Here is a 14,769-nt window from a genome sequence, read left to right on the forward strand (position 1 = left end):
TTGAAAATTGCAGTTAAAATTTCAGACTGTGTAGTACAAATCACTAACACTTTAGCTCCTGGGGCTCAAATGAGATACATGGTGGTAAGTGAAGTACAAACATCCTATGCCCTACATAGCTCTCCAAGAACTGGTGAAACAGTGTGCTACACTGTTAAGGACATGGAGAAGGAGGACAAATGTCATGGTGATGACCATTACTTTTATCACTGTGTAATGTGCAACTGCAAGCTGTTTGAAGGGATCTTTGTTTAGGAGAATGAAGGTCAGTGATCCTTCCATTTATTTAGTCTAGCTGAACAGTGTTCACCTGCTTTGCAGTGTAAGAATATAGACATAAAGGCCAGGCTCAGTCCTTTGTGTCAAAGTTAAAATCATCAGGGATGCTCAGCTTTTACCAAAGGTAGACATTGGTAAAATGTGTAGTTTTTGTTAGAGAAAGTTATTTTTATTTTCTCTTCAGTTTCATCCCTATTCTCAGTATACAATTGTATGTGAAATAGCAAAAGTGTTTTCAACACACTATGCTTCTACACTGCTGTGTGAGTTTTAAGTGTACTGGTCTGAACCACGTTCTCATGTTTTTTTTATTTCTCCCTTTTTGATTTAGCAGTATTAGGAGGGATGGTGTTTAGAAGAAAGAAATTAAGCAAAAATCTTCATACAAATGTGAACTGAAATGAACAGGTTCACAGTCTACAAATCTATGATATTCTAGGACATTTATTCCCTGAAATGTTCTTATAGTCAAGGTGGTAATCTTTTGTGTCGAGGTATTGTTTGACCATAGTGTGTCTTGTGTTGATGGCCAGCATTACTTTTTTATTGAAGTTAAGTCTTTCTGTATAACAAGGTCTTCATGGTTTTATCTTTGATATTTAGCATGCATTCAAAATTTGACTGGAGTTCTGAGATGATGAATGAAAGTACCATACAGGTATAAAATAGATTTTAAAAGTCAAATACCCTCTTTAAATCTAAGGAGTTTGCTAATAAATATTTGCAGGAATTGAGAATGACAGTGCTGACAAACATCTTCATAAACCAACTACAATTCCAGCACTTCTACTAAAACACTTTACAGATGCTAAGCATCTGTCCTGGAAGCCAGTCGTATGTTGTTCCTGCTTCACAAACAGCAAAACTGATGTGGAGGGATTGGTTTTGCTCCCTGCCTCCAGGGCTTCTGTGCCAGTTGGAAGTAGAGCAGGCTCGTCCTTGACAGTCAAGGTGAATAGAGGAGAAACAAACATAGTGCCTGTTGTTTTTCTGTTCTGTTGGGTTTATTTGCTGCTGGAAATTTTGCACAAAGTGGAAGGTTTGTGTTGTGATGCTGCCAAATTGTATGGCTTGCAGGCTGTATAGTGGTTGTCAAATCCCCATGATGTTTCTGAGTTGACCCATAATGGTGCAAACCCTTCTGCTTGTTCGGCTGTTACGAGTTGATATAAAAAAAGTATCAAAAAATAATTACACCCTCATTACTTTTGCTTCTTATTCCTCCTTTTCTGTTTACTGTATTTTATTTATAGGTGTTGATTTTAAAATCAAAACAGTAGAGCTAAGAGGAAAGAAAATTAGATTACAAATCTGGTAAGTAAAACAAATGTGCAACCAGCAGTATGTTTTAATTTTATGTTCTAGCATGAATTAATATGCTTGTCTAATACTACTATTAACTGTTATAAGCTGGTTTAGCTCTTACCCTATTACTCCTCCATTCCCATAAGACTTAAGCAAAACCAAATAGCTCTTAGGTTTTTGTGAGGGTAAAGGAGGAGAAGGAGAGATAAAGTCAGAAGTAGGGCATGACTGTAATTACTGAAATATTAATGCACCACAGAGCTCTTGAGCCCCTTTTCCTAGAAGAATGACATCACCTACACAAGAAATAGGAGTTCTACAAACAACAAAAGGTGATTGTGTTAAATAGACACTAGAGAAAGTACACTTTGGGTTTTTTGTTTTTTCTGGACTGATTAAAGCTGACCTTCATTGTAACAGCCATTTTAAAACAACTGGGAAGTATTTTCTAAACTTTTTTTTAAAACTTGGTATAGGCAGAGCTGTTTCTTTGACATTGTTTTAAGTAACTTTTAAAGTGAAGGCTAAGTAAATTATATCCACTATAAACAGCATGGAAAAATAGAACAATCCCATGCAAGTAAGACTATACCTTAACTGGTACCAATATCCTACCACATAAAGCTCCATGTCTGAGCTAAGCTTTTCCTTTCTGGTGTAGGCTACACGTTTTCTGGCCATGCTTCTCCATTTTAGTGATTAAAACAGTTTTTATTGTTTAGAAATTACTGAGCTTAACAGCTCCTTTGTTTTGCAGAGTAGTACAATACATAAACATTATTATGAGAGAATAAACCAGCAATGTTCTTATACATTAATCTTATATACTACTACGTAGAAGCTTAGCTTTGGTTTATTAACAGTGTGTTATGCATAAATGGCATTGTAGTTAAGCCGTTTAAGCTGCTAACAATCCACAGAGGGGGGAAAAAAAGCTCTAAATATTCTTGTTGTTACACTTTGGGGATATTCTGGTGGTTTTTCATTCTTAACTACATGGATGCAGTGAATTCAGCTTACTAACTCCTCTTGGCAGGTCACCATCAACTGTCTGTCACACCATGTGTCTGTCTTGCTTCCCTCTGAGTTAACTGCTGCTTCATCTTTGGTCTCACCAGTCACTTAACACTTGAATGTTAGTGGCATGTCTTCATCCATCATCTGTCCCTGTTTGGAAACTTTGACCACAAGACTGGCAGTTGAGCCAGCAATTGTTAGCCAGGGTCTGCTGGAGCTGACAGAGGTAACAAAAAATTGTGATGTGGAGATACTGCTGTACACCTGCTGTGAACTCTTGCTGTGAAATGTGCTAAGCTTATCAAAAAAATTCTCATGTTGAATAAATACATTATAGGAGAGATGTTTTGTTGAAAAAGAGATATTAAACCATTATTTTCCACATATTGAGAATATGCTAGTAGTATATAGGAAATTTTTAAAGCTAAAAGTTCATAGGTTGCTGAAATGAGATAATCACTCCTGTGTGAAGCCCTGCTAAAATGGTAGGGAAAACACCATGTAAAGAGATAATATTATAACATTTTATAAAATCCATGAACCTGACGTTGTGCTCCTAAGTGTCACTTTCTCTCCAACAGTGGCTGTTCAAATGTTGTTCTTACACTTAATCTTTTAAACCATCTTAGAATAACTCTTTATTTTTCAGAAAAGCAATTAGATGAGCATTCCGTTTGCTAATTTATCCTGAACAATGTTGTTCGGCCTATTTATAAACTGCTAGTATCACAGAACCATTTAGGTTGGAAAAGACCCTTGAGATCAATGTGTCCAGTCATTAACCCAGCTCTGCCAAGTCCACCACCCAACCATGTCCCTATGTGCCACGTTTCCGTTTCTCTGAAATACCTCCAGGGATGGTGACTCAACCACTGCCCTGGACAGCCTGTTCCAGTGCTTGACAATTAACTACCCTTTTGGTGAAGTGACTTGGTTTTCCTAATATCTAGTCTAAACCTCCCCTGGCACACCTTGAGGCTGTTTTCACTTGTCCTGTCATTTGTTACTTGGGAGAAAAGACTGACCCTCACCTGGCTACAGCCTCCTTTCAGGTCGTCATAGAGAGCGACAGGGTTCCCCCTAGCCTCCTTTTCTCCAGGCTGAACAGCCCCAGCTCCCTCAGCTTCTTATTGTACCTTTAGTTGTTAGATTAAAGAGGAAAGGAATTTACCAAGTCAAACACTCGAAAGTTTAGAAATGCAGACTTTGATTGCATGGCTGATCATGTCTGTCTCCTTTCATACTTAGACCGTGATAGAATTTAGGTTGCCTCACACTTCCTGGTAGTCTTATGTACAATGATTGCAGTAACTTCTCTTCAAAAAAAGTGTTTTAATCAGTGAATAGGTAGTTTCTGAAGTTTATGTATGTCTGTTTTTTTAAAATGACTAAGGTTACATTTTGAAGCATCAAGGTTTCCCTTTTTTTTTTTTTTTTTTCAGTTACTTGATGATTCTACTTCAAAAGTCAAACAAGAACAATTTTTAAAAAAGGTTCAACTTTGTTATTTTTGTGGTCACTTGACCTGTCTCTCCTTGCTCACTCTGTCAGCAGAGTGTTTTCCACAGAGCTCTACCACTTGAGTTTACCGAAAGATACATTGAAGCAGTACTATGTTGAATATTTCAAGCAATTCGGTGTGGAAGACATCCTCTGGAAAGCAGCTTTCACATCTACTGCTGTTGGTAGAGTAGTATACAAGTGGACTTGTCACCTGTGTTCCTTTCATAATGGGGTACTGTGCCTTAAGGATCACAGAGGCAACTGTTCTCTCCTCTCTAGCTTCCCTGTTCCTGTCTGGTCCCTGCTTCCCCTATTTCCCTGGCTTTCTGTCAAGAAACAACCTTCTACTCCTTGATGCAATAATAGAGCATCACTGAGGACAAAGAGTACTCCATTTTTTCTGTGCCACCTGGGACAGTAGTAGTGCCCCTTGGGTTGCCAAAAGTAGTAGGATACAGTAGATCTGCTTCCACATTGCAGTGGTTGGCTGAAAGAAGCTCCTGTGTTCTGTGAGAAGTGCAGAGCAAGCCATCGAGTAGAGTAACCTGAACTACTGGATGGTGTTAAGTGCCCAAGTGAATGCAAACATCTGTGAATCAGTGCTTTTTCAGAGCTGGAAAACTAGACCAAATAATAGGAACCCCACACAGAGGCTTTGAAGCTTAGGTGTGACGAGAGTTGCTCAGCAGGACAGTAAGGTGTCTTGACTGTGCCCTCTTCCCTGAGTAATACAGGCACTCAGTGACACAAGCAGTAGTCACTTCTAGCTTCGCCTCTGAAAGGACCTAGTTGCTGAAAGCAGTGGTGCCCTGCCACTGCACCCACTTCCCTGCTGGGGAGCCAAAGGAGCTCTCTGATATCCCTACAGGTTTAATGCCAACCAAAGTAGCAAGTGACCTGGCAAAAAAACAGCCTTGATTTGCTTCCAAAGGTTGTTTTAAATTGGTGCATTCTCATAAAAAATTCATGTTCTGCCAGCTCAGTGTTTTCTAAGGCACAGTTGTCTTAGAAAATCCCCAGGATGAGGAGTAGTCTGAGGAAAGATCACCTGTCCTGGAATATAACAGAATGTAGTTCCTTATGTTCCTCTGAAATTAATTATTTATTTTATATAATAAATCTTAAATGTATTTGTGGTTTATGGGAGGGAAAAAAATTGGCTTCAAAAGTAGAATTAACCTCTAAAATTACTTTAAAGCATTTTAAAAAAATTATTGCCTGTAGGTTCCGTAAAAGCATGGAGCATGTGAAAGTGTTAAATTAGTGCTAATTTTATTTATGTTTAAAAATATTTTCCCTTCTATTGCCACTTCACACCACCACTCAAAAAAAATTAATTTAACTACAGAGCCAGAGACAGTTTTGAGTCTGTCCATGTGTTTGTTTCAACTGGTTTTGATAGACACAGAGAACATTTATGTAAAAGAAAAATTATCCAAGCATATTTTAATTAAGATTAGCTGTATTTGTATTGTATGTTGTGCAGTCTGACACAGAATATGACAAGTCAACACTTGAAAGTGGGCTTCCTGTGGTTTTTTTATTTGCTTTTGTTTGGTGTAATGTATGTTTGTGTTTTTGAAGTGATGTCTACTTTCTGTTTTGGAAGGAGAAAAACAGCCAAGCAGTTGGATTCTGTAACTCTAGATTATATCTGGTCAAGGAGTCATACGCTGTATGTTTCTGATTACAGTTTAGAAATACCAGTGTTCTTCCTTCAGGACAAATTCTTGGGGGAATAAAAAAGCAACAGTAAAAGAAAACGACTTTAAGCATTAAAAAGAAGAGTAGTCTGATGTATTTATTTTCAGTGATGCCAAATCATTCTGTAAGATGTCAGAATTTCTTATTTGGACTTCCAGAGGTGGAAATAAATTGAACTGACTTACACTATTGCATTGATTCTGACCAGAGCAAATAAAGAACTAGCAGCACTTAGTATCATGAAATTCATGAATTTACACACTGTTAGCCCAGTTAAATAGTGGTTATCCCTTCCAGCTTTCCACTAGTGCTTCAATAGCTATCCTTAATAAAATACTCCAGCTGCAGGAATGTAATACATCAATGGCAATAGCATAGCAAACATCTTTTCTCCAGCACTGCACATGAAAGGAAGGCACTTGAAGTTGGATATGCTATTCATGTTAACTGTGCATTAGGGGTTGTTACTTTCTCCTCAATATTGGAATAATTTACTGCACATTTTTGTGAAAAATAAGATAACACCTAGTAGAAGATGACATTTTCCATGCAAAAGATCAGTTTGATTCTCTTCTCAAACTGCAGTTTACTTAGGTAGCTTGGAGTTACATTCTTGGCTTACTTATTACAGAAATTGTTTTCCAATTGTCACCTTACTGTTTAAGACTAATATAATGTTAAGGTAATGTTAGAGACTATGAATTCTGCTCATTTTCTTCAGGAAACAAGGATTAGAATATCATGCTTACAATCAGAAACCTACTGACTGGTTTCATTTCAACCTGCTGCAATGGTAGAGGTTGTGTGGAGAAGTCAGTGACTTAAAGCAAGGCAAAGAAAGTCAGCCCTAATCCCCTGTAATTGGTGTGACTGGCAGGTGACAGTGGCCTTCTGGCTGTTTATTATGGGTAGTGGGCAGCCAAGCTGTCCATGGGTGTTTTAAACCGGCCACAGCGTGTGGTGTGTCTCAGATAGCCCTCAAGGCAGACTACAAGTTGTGTGGCATTTGGGTGAAGGACCTACACAAATGGGAGCACAGGACCTGAGAATGCAGCAGCCTAGGAATACTATCAACTTCTAAAGAGCCTGACGATGTTGTGGAGTGAAGAGAAGCTGATAGTACCAGGTGGAGGTGGGGATAGAGCACTCAGCAGGCTCGGGGGTATGTGGAGTTGGAGATAGCTGGAGTGGGAGAGTTGGGTCATGTCGCATAGTTCTCTTTGTTGCTTACTTACTCAGTGTGCTGATGACCATTAGTGTGCTTATTTCCCCTCTCTTTTTATAATGTATGAACTCAGTGATCTGGTACCCTGGTGGCCTCTCTGTGGTGGAGTTGCTAAAGGTCCTTAGCATTCACCTGAAGGCACAGCCAGGTGACTGAAATTCCCCCTTTATTTCTGTGTTCTGGTAGGAGTACAGAAAAGAGGGGAAATGAACAGAAAAAAACCCCACCCAAACAAACAAGCAATCAAACAAGCCCAAAATAATAACAAAAGCAACTTTTCCCATTATTCTGGACAAAGCTAGAATTGATGTATTCTTTCACCTGAGGTATGCCCTTCCCCCGCCATTAGTTATCTTCTCAAAATGGTGGAACTGGAGGTATCCCATCCTTAATATGCTTGATCAGTAGGCTGAATTAGCAATAGATGACAGATGAGGCTGCTCTACAAGATCATAATTCTGAGAATTCTGTTCATAAGCACTAGAGCAATGTTATCCATATGTGGAAAATCAACGGTTCATACTAGAATTGGTAAATTTTTCATGGAGTGAACATCCAAAGGATCTTCTAAAAAATAAATCTGACCATAGCAAAGAAGTAATGGAAAAGAAAGTAGAGTTACTTGCTCTGAGTAATACTTACATATGTGTTTTCAGCTGCCAGAACTTGTATTGCTTTAATAAAAATGCCTCATTAGTCATCAGAAAGCAACCAATTAACCATCTAAAACTGGTCTGCAATACTGCTAGTGCTTGACTTTATTGAAACACCTTCTGTAGGGTCCCAGAGGTTTGTGTGAATGTAGTTCTGAAGTTCTGAGAATAGGATTTGAATAAAAATAAACCAAAAATGGATGCAACAGGAATTTGTTCTCTTCTGCCCCACATTGCAATGTCATTGGCTTGCAGTGAAATATAAGTCAATATTTTCCCACAGTCTATGAAGCAGAGGTTCCAAATCTTTTTCTAGTGGACACTGCTTACTTTGTGAAGTCACTAGCAAATATTTGTTGCTATCAAGTATACTTGTGGCAATTTCAGGAGAAAGTTAAGTGCTTCACTTTTAAATCTACTTAGTTGAAGTTCTTAAAGATTTTATGAAGAGCAAGATAGGTTTGTGGCAGTTTATTCTACTGCTTGTCTTGCAGAGACATTAAAAGAATTAAGTCTTCAGAACAATTGATGTGGCATTTTGTGAGCATGACTATTTTTTTTTATAACAAGTGTTTCAGGTCTCCATTGTTAATATCATTCCCAAATTCATTCTCCTCCTTTTGTCTAAAATGTGACTGTTGAAGGGGGTTAATTTTGAACTTTTGAGTCCCAATGCACTTGAACGTATTTTCCTCCATCCACTGTTAATTTTGGTCCATCTTTTGAATTGCTCTAACAGTGAAAATTCAGAATTATCCATTGACTCTGGGCTGAACTCAAGCAGCAAATGCTTGATCGCTTTGGAGCACCATATGACTTGCTTTCCAGTTGTGATACCAGTCACATTTTAAGACTTAGGGTATGCACCAGCTATTTTTTTCAGTATAACTGCCAAAATTCTTCACTGAGAAGGCTTGATGATGTGATTAAAAGCAGTTCACAGGTTTTCATGGTTCAGTAAACAAATAACCCTTCTGTCTCCTCTGCTTTGGAACAAAGCCATACCTAGTATGAGTGACACTTATTGCCATTGCTAGGAAGTAGTCTCCAGTGTAAATGCAGCCTGTCTGAAATACCTACAGACTGGAAGTGTGCATGGAAATGCTATTTGAACACCTCAGATGAGCAGATGTAAGTGTGAAATCCAGGTATCTACTTTGAAAAACTGTGCCACTTGGTGACTGCTCACTCTTTTAATTCACTTCTGTGCCAGTAGCTTCTGCATTGGCTTTAGAACCATGGCTGGATTGCTGTGGTTGATCCAAAAAGACTGAAAGCTCAAATCATAATGATCAGTGCATTGTTCATTTTAGAGTTGGCTGTCTGGATGTGTTTGGTAAGCATGTATCCATTTTTTTTTTTTACATTTTTTTCAGAGCTATTAAAAATTCAAAACAAAAGACCACAAAACAAACAACAAACCCCAACAACACAAAACCAGCTTTATCTGCTAGTACATTTTCATTGAACAGTTTCATTCTCAGACACATGTAGAAAAGTTTGGTGGCCTTTCTTGGTGAAGTAATTGTGGGACAAATAGTTTTAGTGTGAAAACTTTTTATGATTGAAAGTACTGCTCCATTTTTTTTCCTGAAATTCACACATATGGAAGGAAGTGTAGAGTGTCTAATGAGTGTGGGGGTGTTAAAATGTAAACAAAATTATTCTGTACTTTGTAAATTGGTGAAATGTTTGTGCCAATGTTTGCTGCTGCTTCTTAGGGACACAGCAGGTCAGGAGAGATTCAACAGCATTACCTCAGCTTATTACAGAAGTGCCAAGGGAATTATTCTGGTGTATGATATCACCAAGAAGGAAACATTTGATGATTTACCAAAATGGATGAAAATGATTGATAAGGTATGCCTTAAGTACTTTCTTTTTATGTGCTTTTTTTTTAAAGAAGCTTTTTTTTTCTCCTGGAAGAAATTTCTGTAAGACTTTTTACAGTGTTTAATTTATTAAGCTACTGCTAACTAATTTTCACTGGTTTATTTTCACCAGGCTTTAACATTGATGTGTTTTTGTTGCAAAATGGTTGTCCCTTCCTGCTTCCTTGAACTAGAATTGTCCCAGTTAGAAGTGTCAAAGTCTGTAACATTACTCATTTACCTGTGCAGTGGGGGTGGGGGTTTATTTCCTGTCTGTGAAATAAGGTCATTATGTTCTTTCTTGGATAAACTAGAACAGCTAGTTCTCAAGTCATGTTTTAAAAAGAGAATTGAAAAATTGAAGTTTAAAATCCTCAAAATAATGTTTGGGAAGAACATTTACAAATAAACTGTGTTTGTGTGGTTCCTTATTTAGTAGAGGAATTGCCCTTTTTTCATATTGTGTTTGCATTACAAAATCTTGTTTCTGGATTTAGTTAATTAAAGATCTTTTAATTGCAGTATGCTTCAGAAGATGCAGAGCTTCTATTAGTTGGAAATAAACTGGACTGTGAAGTGGATCGAGAGATTAGTCGACAACAGGGAGAAAAGGTAAGGACAGGGCTAGAAGCAAAGCTGCCGTAGCACTGCTGCTGCTGGTCCATGGCTGCTCTTGTTCCAACTGTTATACACAGGGAGCATACTGAGAATGGTGTGGTCTGTCAAAATCCATAATGGCATTTGCTTTTATAGAACACTCATTTATGTGTTCCTGCTGGAGCAGTCTGTATTTCATCTAAAGAAAGAGTAAACCACGAGTAGGCTTACACTATACCATAGCATAGGGTTTACTCCTTTTTGGGCTTCACGTAATGAAGACTTGAATCACAAATTGAGATATCTCTACTCAAGATATTTTTGTGAGTCTCCTTTCAGATGTTTGCTTTTCAGTAGTATTTTCGAACAGGCAGCAGTCCTGCTTAACTACTTAGCTCACTTTTGTTTTCATGTTTGCTTTGTTCTCTTCCAGCTCCCAAAGGAGTGTTAAGGAACCTGACAAGAGAGTATGTTTGGTTTAGTGTAGTACTCATAGTACCATCTTGATCAGGACATTATCAGTATGGGCATACACAAACATTTGGAAGTGAAATATTTTCTGTTAGTCAGGGGTAATTCTGACATCTCTGCTTCCCTTTTCTGCATTTGTATAATAAGGTTTAGATTAACTCTTCTGAAAAGTTCCTTGCTTTTGGGCAGTCTGCAGCAATCCATATCAACTGAATACACAAATCTCTCAGATTTAAGTCTGGAAAAATGCAGCACACTATTCCAGTAAACTAGTTTTAAGAAAAAATCAGCTCTGTGTTGCAGTATTTGCTGTACCTTGTAGATTTAGGATTATTAATTGAATTATACTGCAGTCACAGATTCAAGAAAAGTTGTGGGTTTGGGGTCTCTTTTTGTAAGGTTTTATGAGGAGTGTATATTTGCTGCTTGCTGCTGCTAGTGCGTATTTTCATGGAGTTATTTTATTTTCTCTCCCATCAGTTTGCACAGCAGATAACTGGGATGCGGTTCTGTGAAGCAAGTGCCAAGGATAATTTTAATGTGGATGAAATATTTCTAAAACTTGTTGATGACATTCTGAAAAAGGTAAAATATTCAGCTGATAGTTCCTCTGGGCGCATAAGTGGTCGATGTTTAAATAATGGCTGCACATGCTTGGGAGGACATAGAGGGCAAGTACAGACTACAGGTGAAATTTTTGGTTCATGTGTAGTGGGCATGATGTGGTTCACAGACTGCTGACCACTGTATTTCAGTAATAAGAACCAAAAAGTCCTTAAATGGAGGCTATGGCTGTCAGTGGAGTCTTGAAACGGGTGCTTTGTGCTGAGTTCTATGCAGATGACGGTTTACAGGTGATTTTTTTTTTTCTTTAAGATGCCACTGGATGTTATAAGAAATGAGTTGTCCAACAGTATCCTGTCCCTGCAACCAGAGCCAGAAATCCCACCAGAACTGCCTCCTCCAAGGCCACATGTCCGTTGCTGTTGACTTGATACTCCCTACAGAGTGAAAAATAGGAGTGGGAGGGTAAAGAAAGTATCTGTACTACTCTGCACTACAATCATTTGGCAGTTTCTCGTTGCACTTTGTTATTCAAGTCAGAGCTACACACTAACTTGTAAATATGCAAATATGCAATCCTATGTAGGATTCAACTATAACATTTAATTATTACCCCCTCCCTCACCATGATGTTTCGTTCATTGCCCCAGTGTTATAAATACTGTACAGTCGGTAGGGGTTTGCCACACATCCAGTTGAGGAGGAGGAATTAAATCTATACCTATTCTTGGCATAAATGTTGTAATAGTTCTTTGTTATTATAAACAGGCAGGCAGAAGCTCTTCTGGTATGAAGATAAGTATATGGTGCTTCGCTAACTATTTTAAAGACAAATTTTTTTAAAAACAGAGGACTTTATGTACAAAGCTTCCATAATCAGCATTATGTTTCCTTTTAATGTAGTGAAAACATTTTTGGCTTGTAGCATCCTCTGCTGACTGGATTTACTTAAAAGCTGAGTTTAATTTTGGGCAGTCTTTTATTTATTTTGTTTAATGCTGCACCCTTTCTTTGTGTACCAAGACATCACATCTGGTGCAGGTCTAAGATTGCACTCTGAAATAGCATATATAATTTTCTGCATAAGCATAAACTTGGTTACAAGAATCATTAAGTTTCAAAAAAAGAATGAAGATATATTCAAGCTCTAAAAGAAGGTATAAAAAGCAATGCTGCTGTCCTAGACAAATTCTTTAAAAAAAAAAAAAATACATTTTCCTGTGTTAAGGAATATATATGTGTATTTTTGTCTGGACACCTGTAGGGTTGGGGGGAAAGGAACCTAAGGTAAAATTATTTTCTTTCCTAATAATGGAAATTATTCCCATCAAGCAAATACTGTGTTAGGATTTTGTCTGATAATGAACTTGTGAATTATATCTTTGGTATATCTTTTATTAAATGCACTGTTTAGTTTAGCTGTGGTAAATCAGTAGTTACATATTTGAATAACTTGGTGTGTCCTGAATGTTGTGGTATTGAAAAACATTGTGGTCTTTCTAAACTAATGAAGTGCAAATAAAATTTTGTATTTATGAATGACAGTGGAACTGCACCTGTTATTAGAATGGCAAGTATCAAGTGATGGGTAAAAGATAGAATCTGGAATATGGAACAACACTTGTTTTAACTTTGTCGTGATTTAATTTTCAATTTGACAGTTCTTTTAGGTGTAGTCAGAAGAGCAGCAGACGTTAGTTGTTCACCTTGATCACTGCTCTGTTGGGAGAGCAGCTGATGACCTAGCCCAGCTGATATCTTCAAATAGCATGTGACTGCTTGTCATGCTGTCCTAGCAGGTGGTCGCCAGACTATTAATTACACTGACAACACAAGTATGAACCAGTCTTTTTCACACTACAGCTTCCCTGCTTCGCATTCTCTGGTGCTGGAACCTAATTTTGTCACTTTTGCCACTCTTCCAGCCAGAACACTGGCACTGAACAGTAAGGTATACCACTGACTTCAACAGCTTCTCCCTGTTTTATGGGAGAAAAAAAAGACACAAATAACTGTTAACATAAAAGAAAAAAACCAAACAACCAAGAGCCCTTATTTCTCTGAGTGAGCTCTGACGACATTCTGGATACAATACCATGCAGGTCTTTAGCACACTTGGATTTCTACTGACAAATTAAGGAAAGCATGGTTGATATTTGTGCTTATGTCTTCTGCCACCTTGTGCCTAAACAGTTTGCTTTTTTACATAGTAAACTTAGAGTTTACTATCATATTGATAAGATGAAATAAATTTTTAAAGCACTTCTAGGAGTTCTGATGGTACTGTGGGCAATAGCACAGAAGGGAAAATTATGGAAAATGGGTTTTAACTTGACAACCATTTTATTTTAGCTGATTTGTTTTTATTTGTACTTAGAAACTTGTGATTTTTTTTTCCTGCAGTTTTTGAATTTAATAAAAATTAAGAAATTTGACTTAGATAAACTTTCTTTTTGTAATTCTGTGCTGTTTGTATACAGGCAGGTTGGGATCTCAGTCTCTTGTACCAAAAATTAAAAACTATTGCATTTGAGAAGGACATATTTATGAGTGCTTGAATGTGTTTGAGTATTCGTTGGAAATCATAAAAATTTCAGGAAACCTGATTGCTTTGCATCCATTATACTCTGAAGAGTGTTTTGTCTCCTGATTTTATCTCTACAACTCTTAGTATGAGTCAAACCCAGTTTATTTACGTCCTTGCTCCACCTGGCAGATATCTGTGGTGTGATGCTTAAAAGGGGGTGGGAAAAAGTTATTCATATGCTCCCTTTCCTCATAGGGAAGTTCAGCAGTCAGTCCAACCTGTGTTGACATTTAATGCTGGTCTGTTTGGTCTGCACAACCATTAAGAGAGATCACAGGATGGGATAAAAAAAAAAAAAGATGAGCATTAGCTGCAGCTTTAAGTCTGTTCTAACTTGTGTTACTAGATTGCTGTTCTATAGATGCCCTGGTTAAGGGGGCCCCATTCCCACTCTGCAGGGGGGGTGTGGGGATTGTTTCCTGCTAGTACGGAGCCCAACATACTTTGCCACTAGTCTCATCAGGTGCTGCTGAGGTCCTTTAGTCCCTGGCAGTTTCTTCATGATGGAGAAAATACATGGGAGTGTCCTTTGATAAGCAAGGATGGCCAGCAGAAATCACAGGAGTGTCAGAAATAGGATAGTAACATCTGCTCTGAAGTAGTGGTGGTTTCTTGACTTTCTCGAATCACAGAAATCAGGAAACACTGAAATCATGGTAGATCATGGCCATTGAATAGTTGTTTGCCACTGATTTCAATGCCACTGTTTGCCACTGATTAGGATTTAATCCAGTAAATTCCTGAAATCATATTATGTCTGGTTAGCATTGTGCCTTGTACCAATACCAAAGTTCATATCTATCAAGAGACTGAAATAATATTTGATTGTGTCCCCAAAGTTTTAGATCTCAATATAACGGACATTCAACCAGTGGTTTGAGTTTACAGAACATTTCTTCATAAGTGAACAGAAGGAAAGTAGCAAAACTGGAAATTTCTCTTTTGCCCAATAGTCATGATACAGAAAAGAATGAAAACCACTGGCTTACCAGG

At 37.8% G+C, this 14,769-nt stretch overlaps 1 protein-coding gene across 1 annotated transcript; it reads left to right on the forward strand.

Moving 5' to 3' along the window:
- Window positions 1-1,534: 1,534 nt before the first annotated feature.
- On the forward strand, window positions 1,535-12,733 carry RAB12 (RAB12, member RAS oncogene family; the record flags this gene model as incomplete). Its single annotated transcript, XM_009079761.1, has 5 exons — window positions 1,535-1,593; window positions 9,408-9,546; window positions 10,080-10,169; window positions 11,106-11,210; window positions 11,502-12,733. Coding segments are annotated over 5 exons (507 nt in total), but the record flags the coding sequence as incomplete, so codon positions are not given.
- Between the last annotated feature and the right edge of the window lie 2,036 nt (window positions 12,734-14,769).

This window comes from Acanthisitta chloris, unplaced genomic scaffold, assembly GCF_000695815.1.
Source record: "Acanthisitta chloris isolate BGI_N310 unplaced genomic scaffold, ASM69581v1 scaffold3220, whole genome shotgun sequence".
Classification (NCBI taxonomy): domain Eukaryota; kingdom Metazoa; phylum Chordata; class Aves; order Passeriformes; family Acanthisittidae; genus Acanthisitta; species Acanthisitta chloris.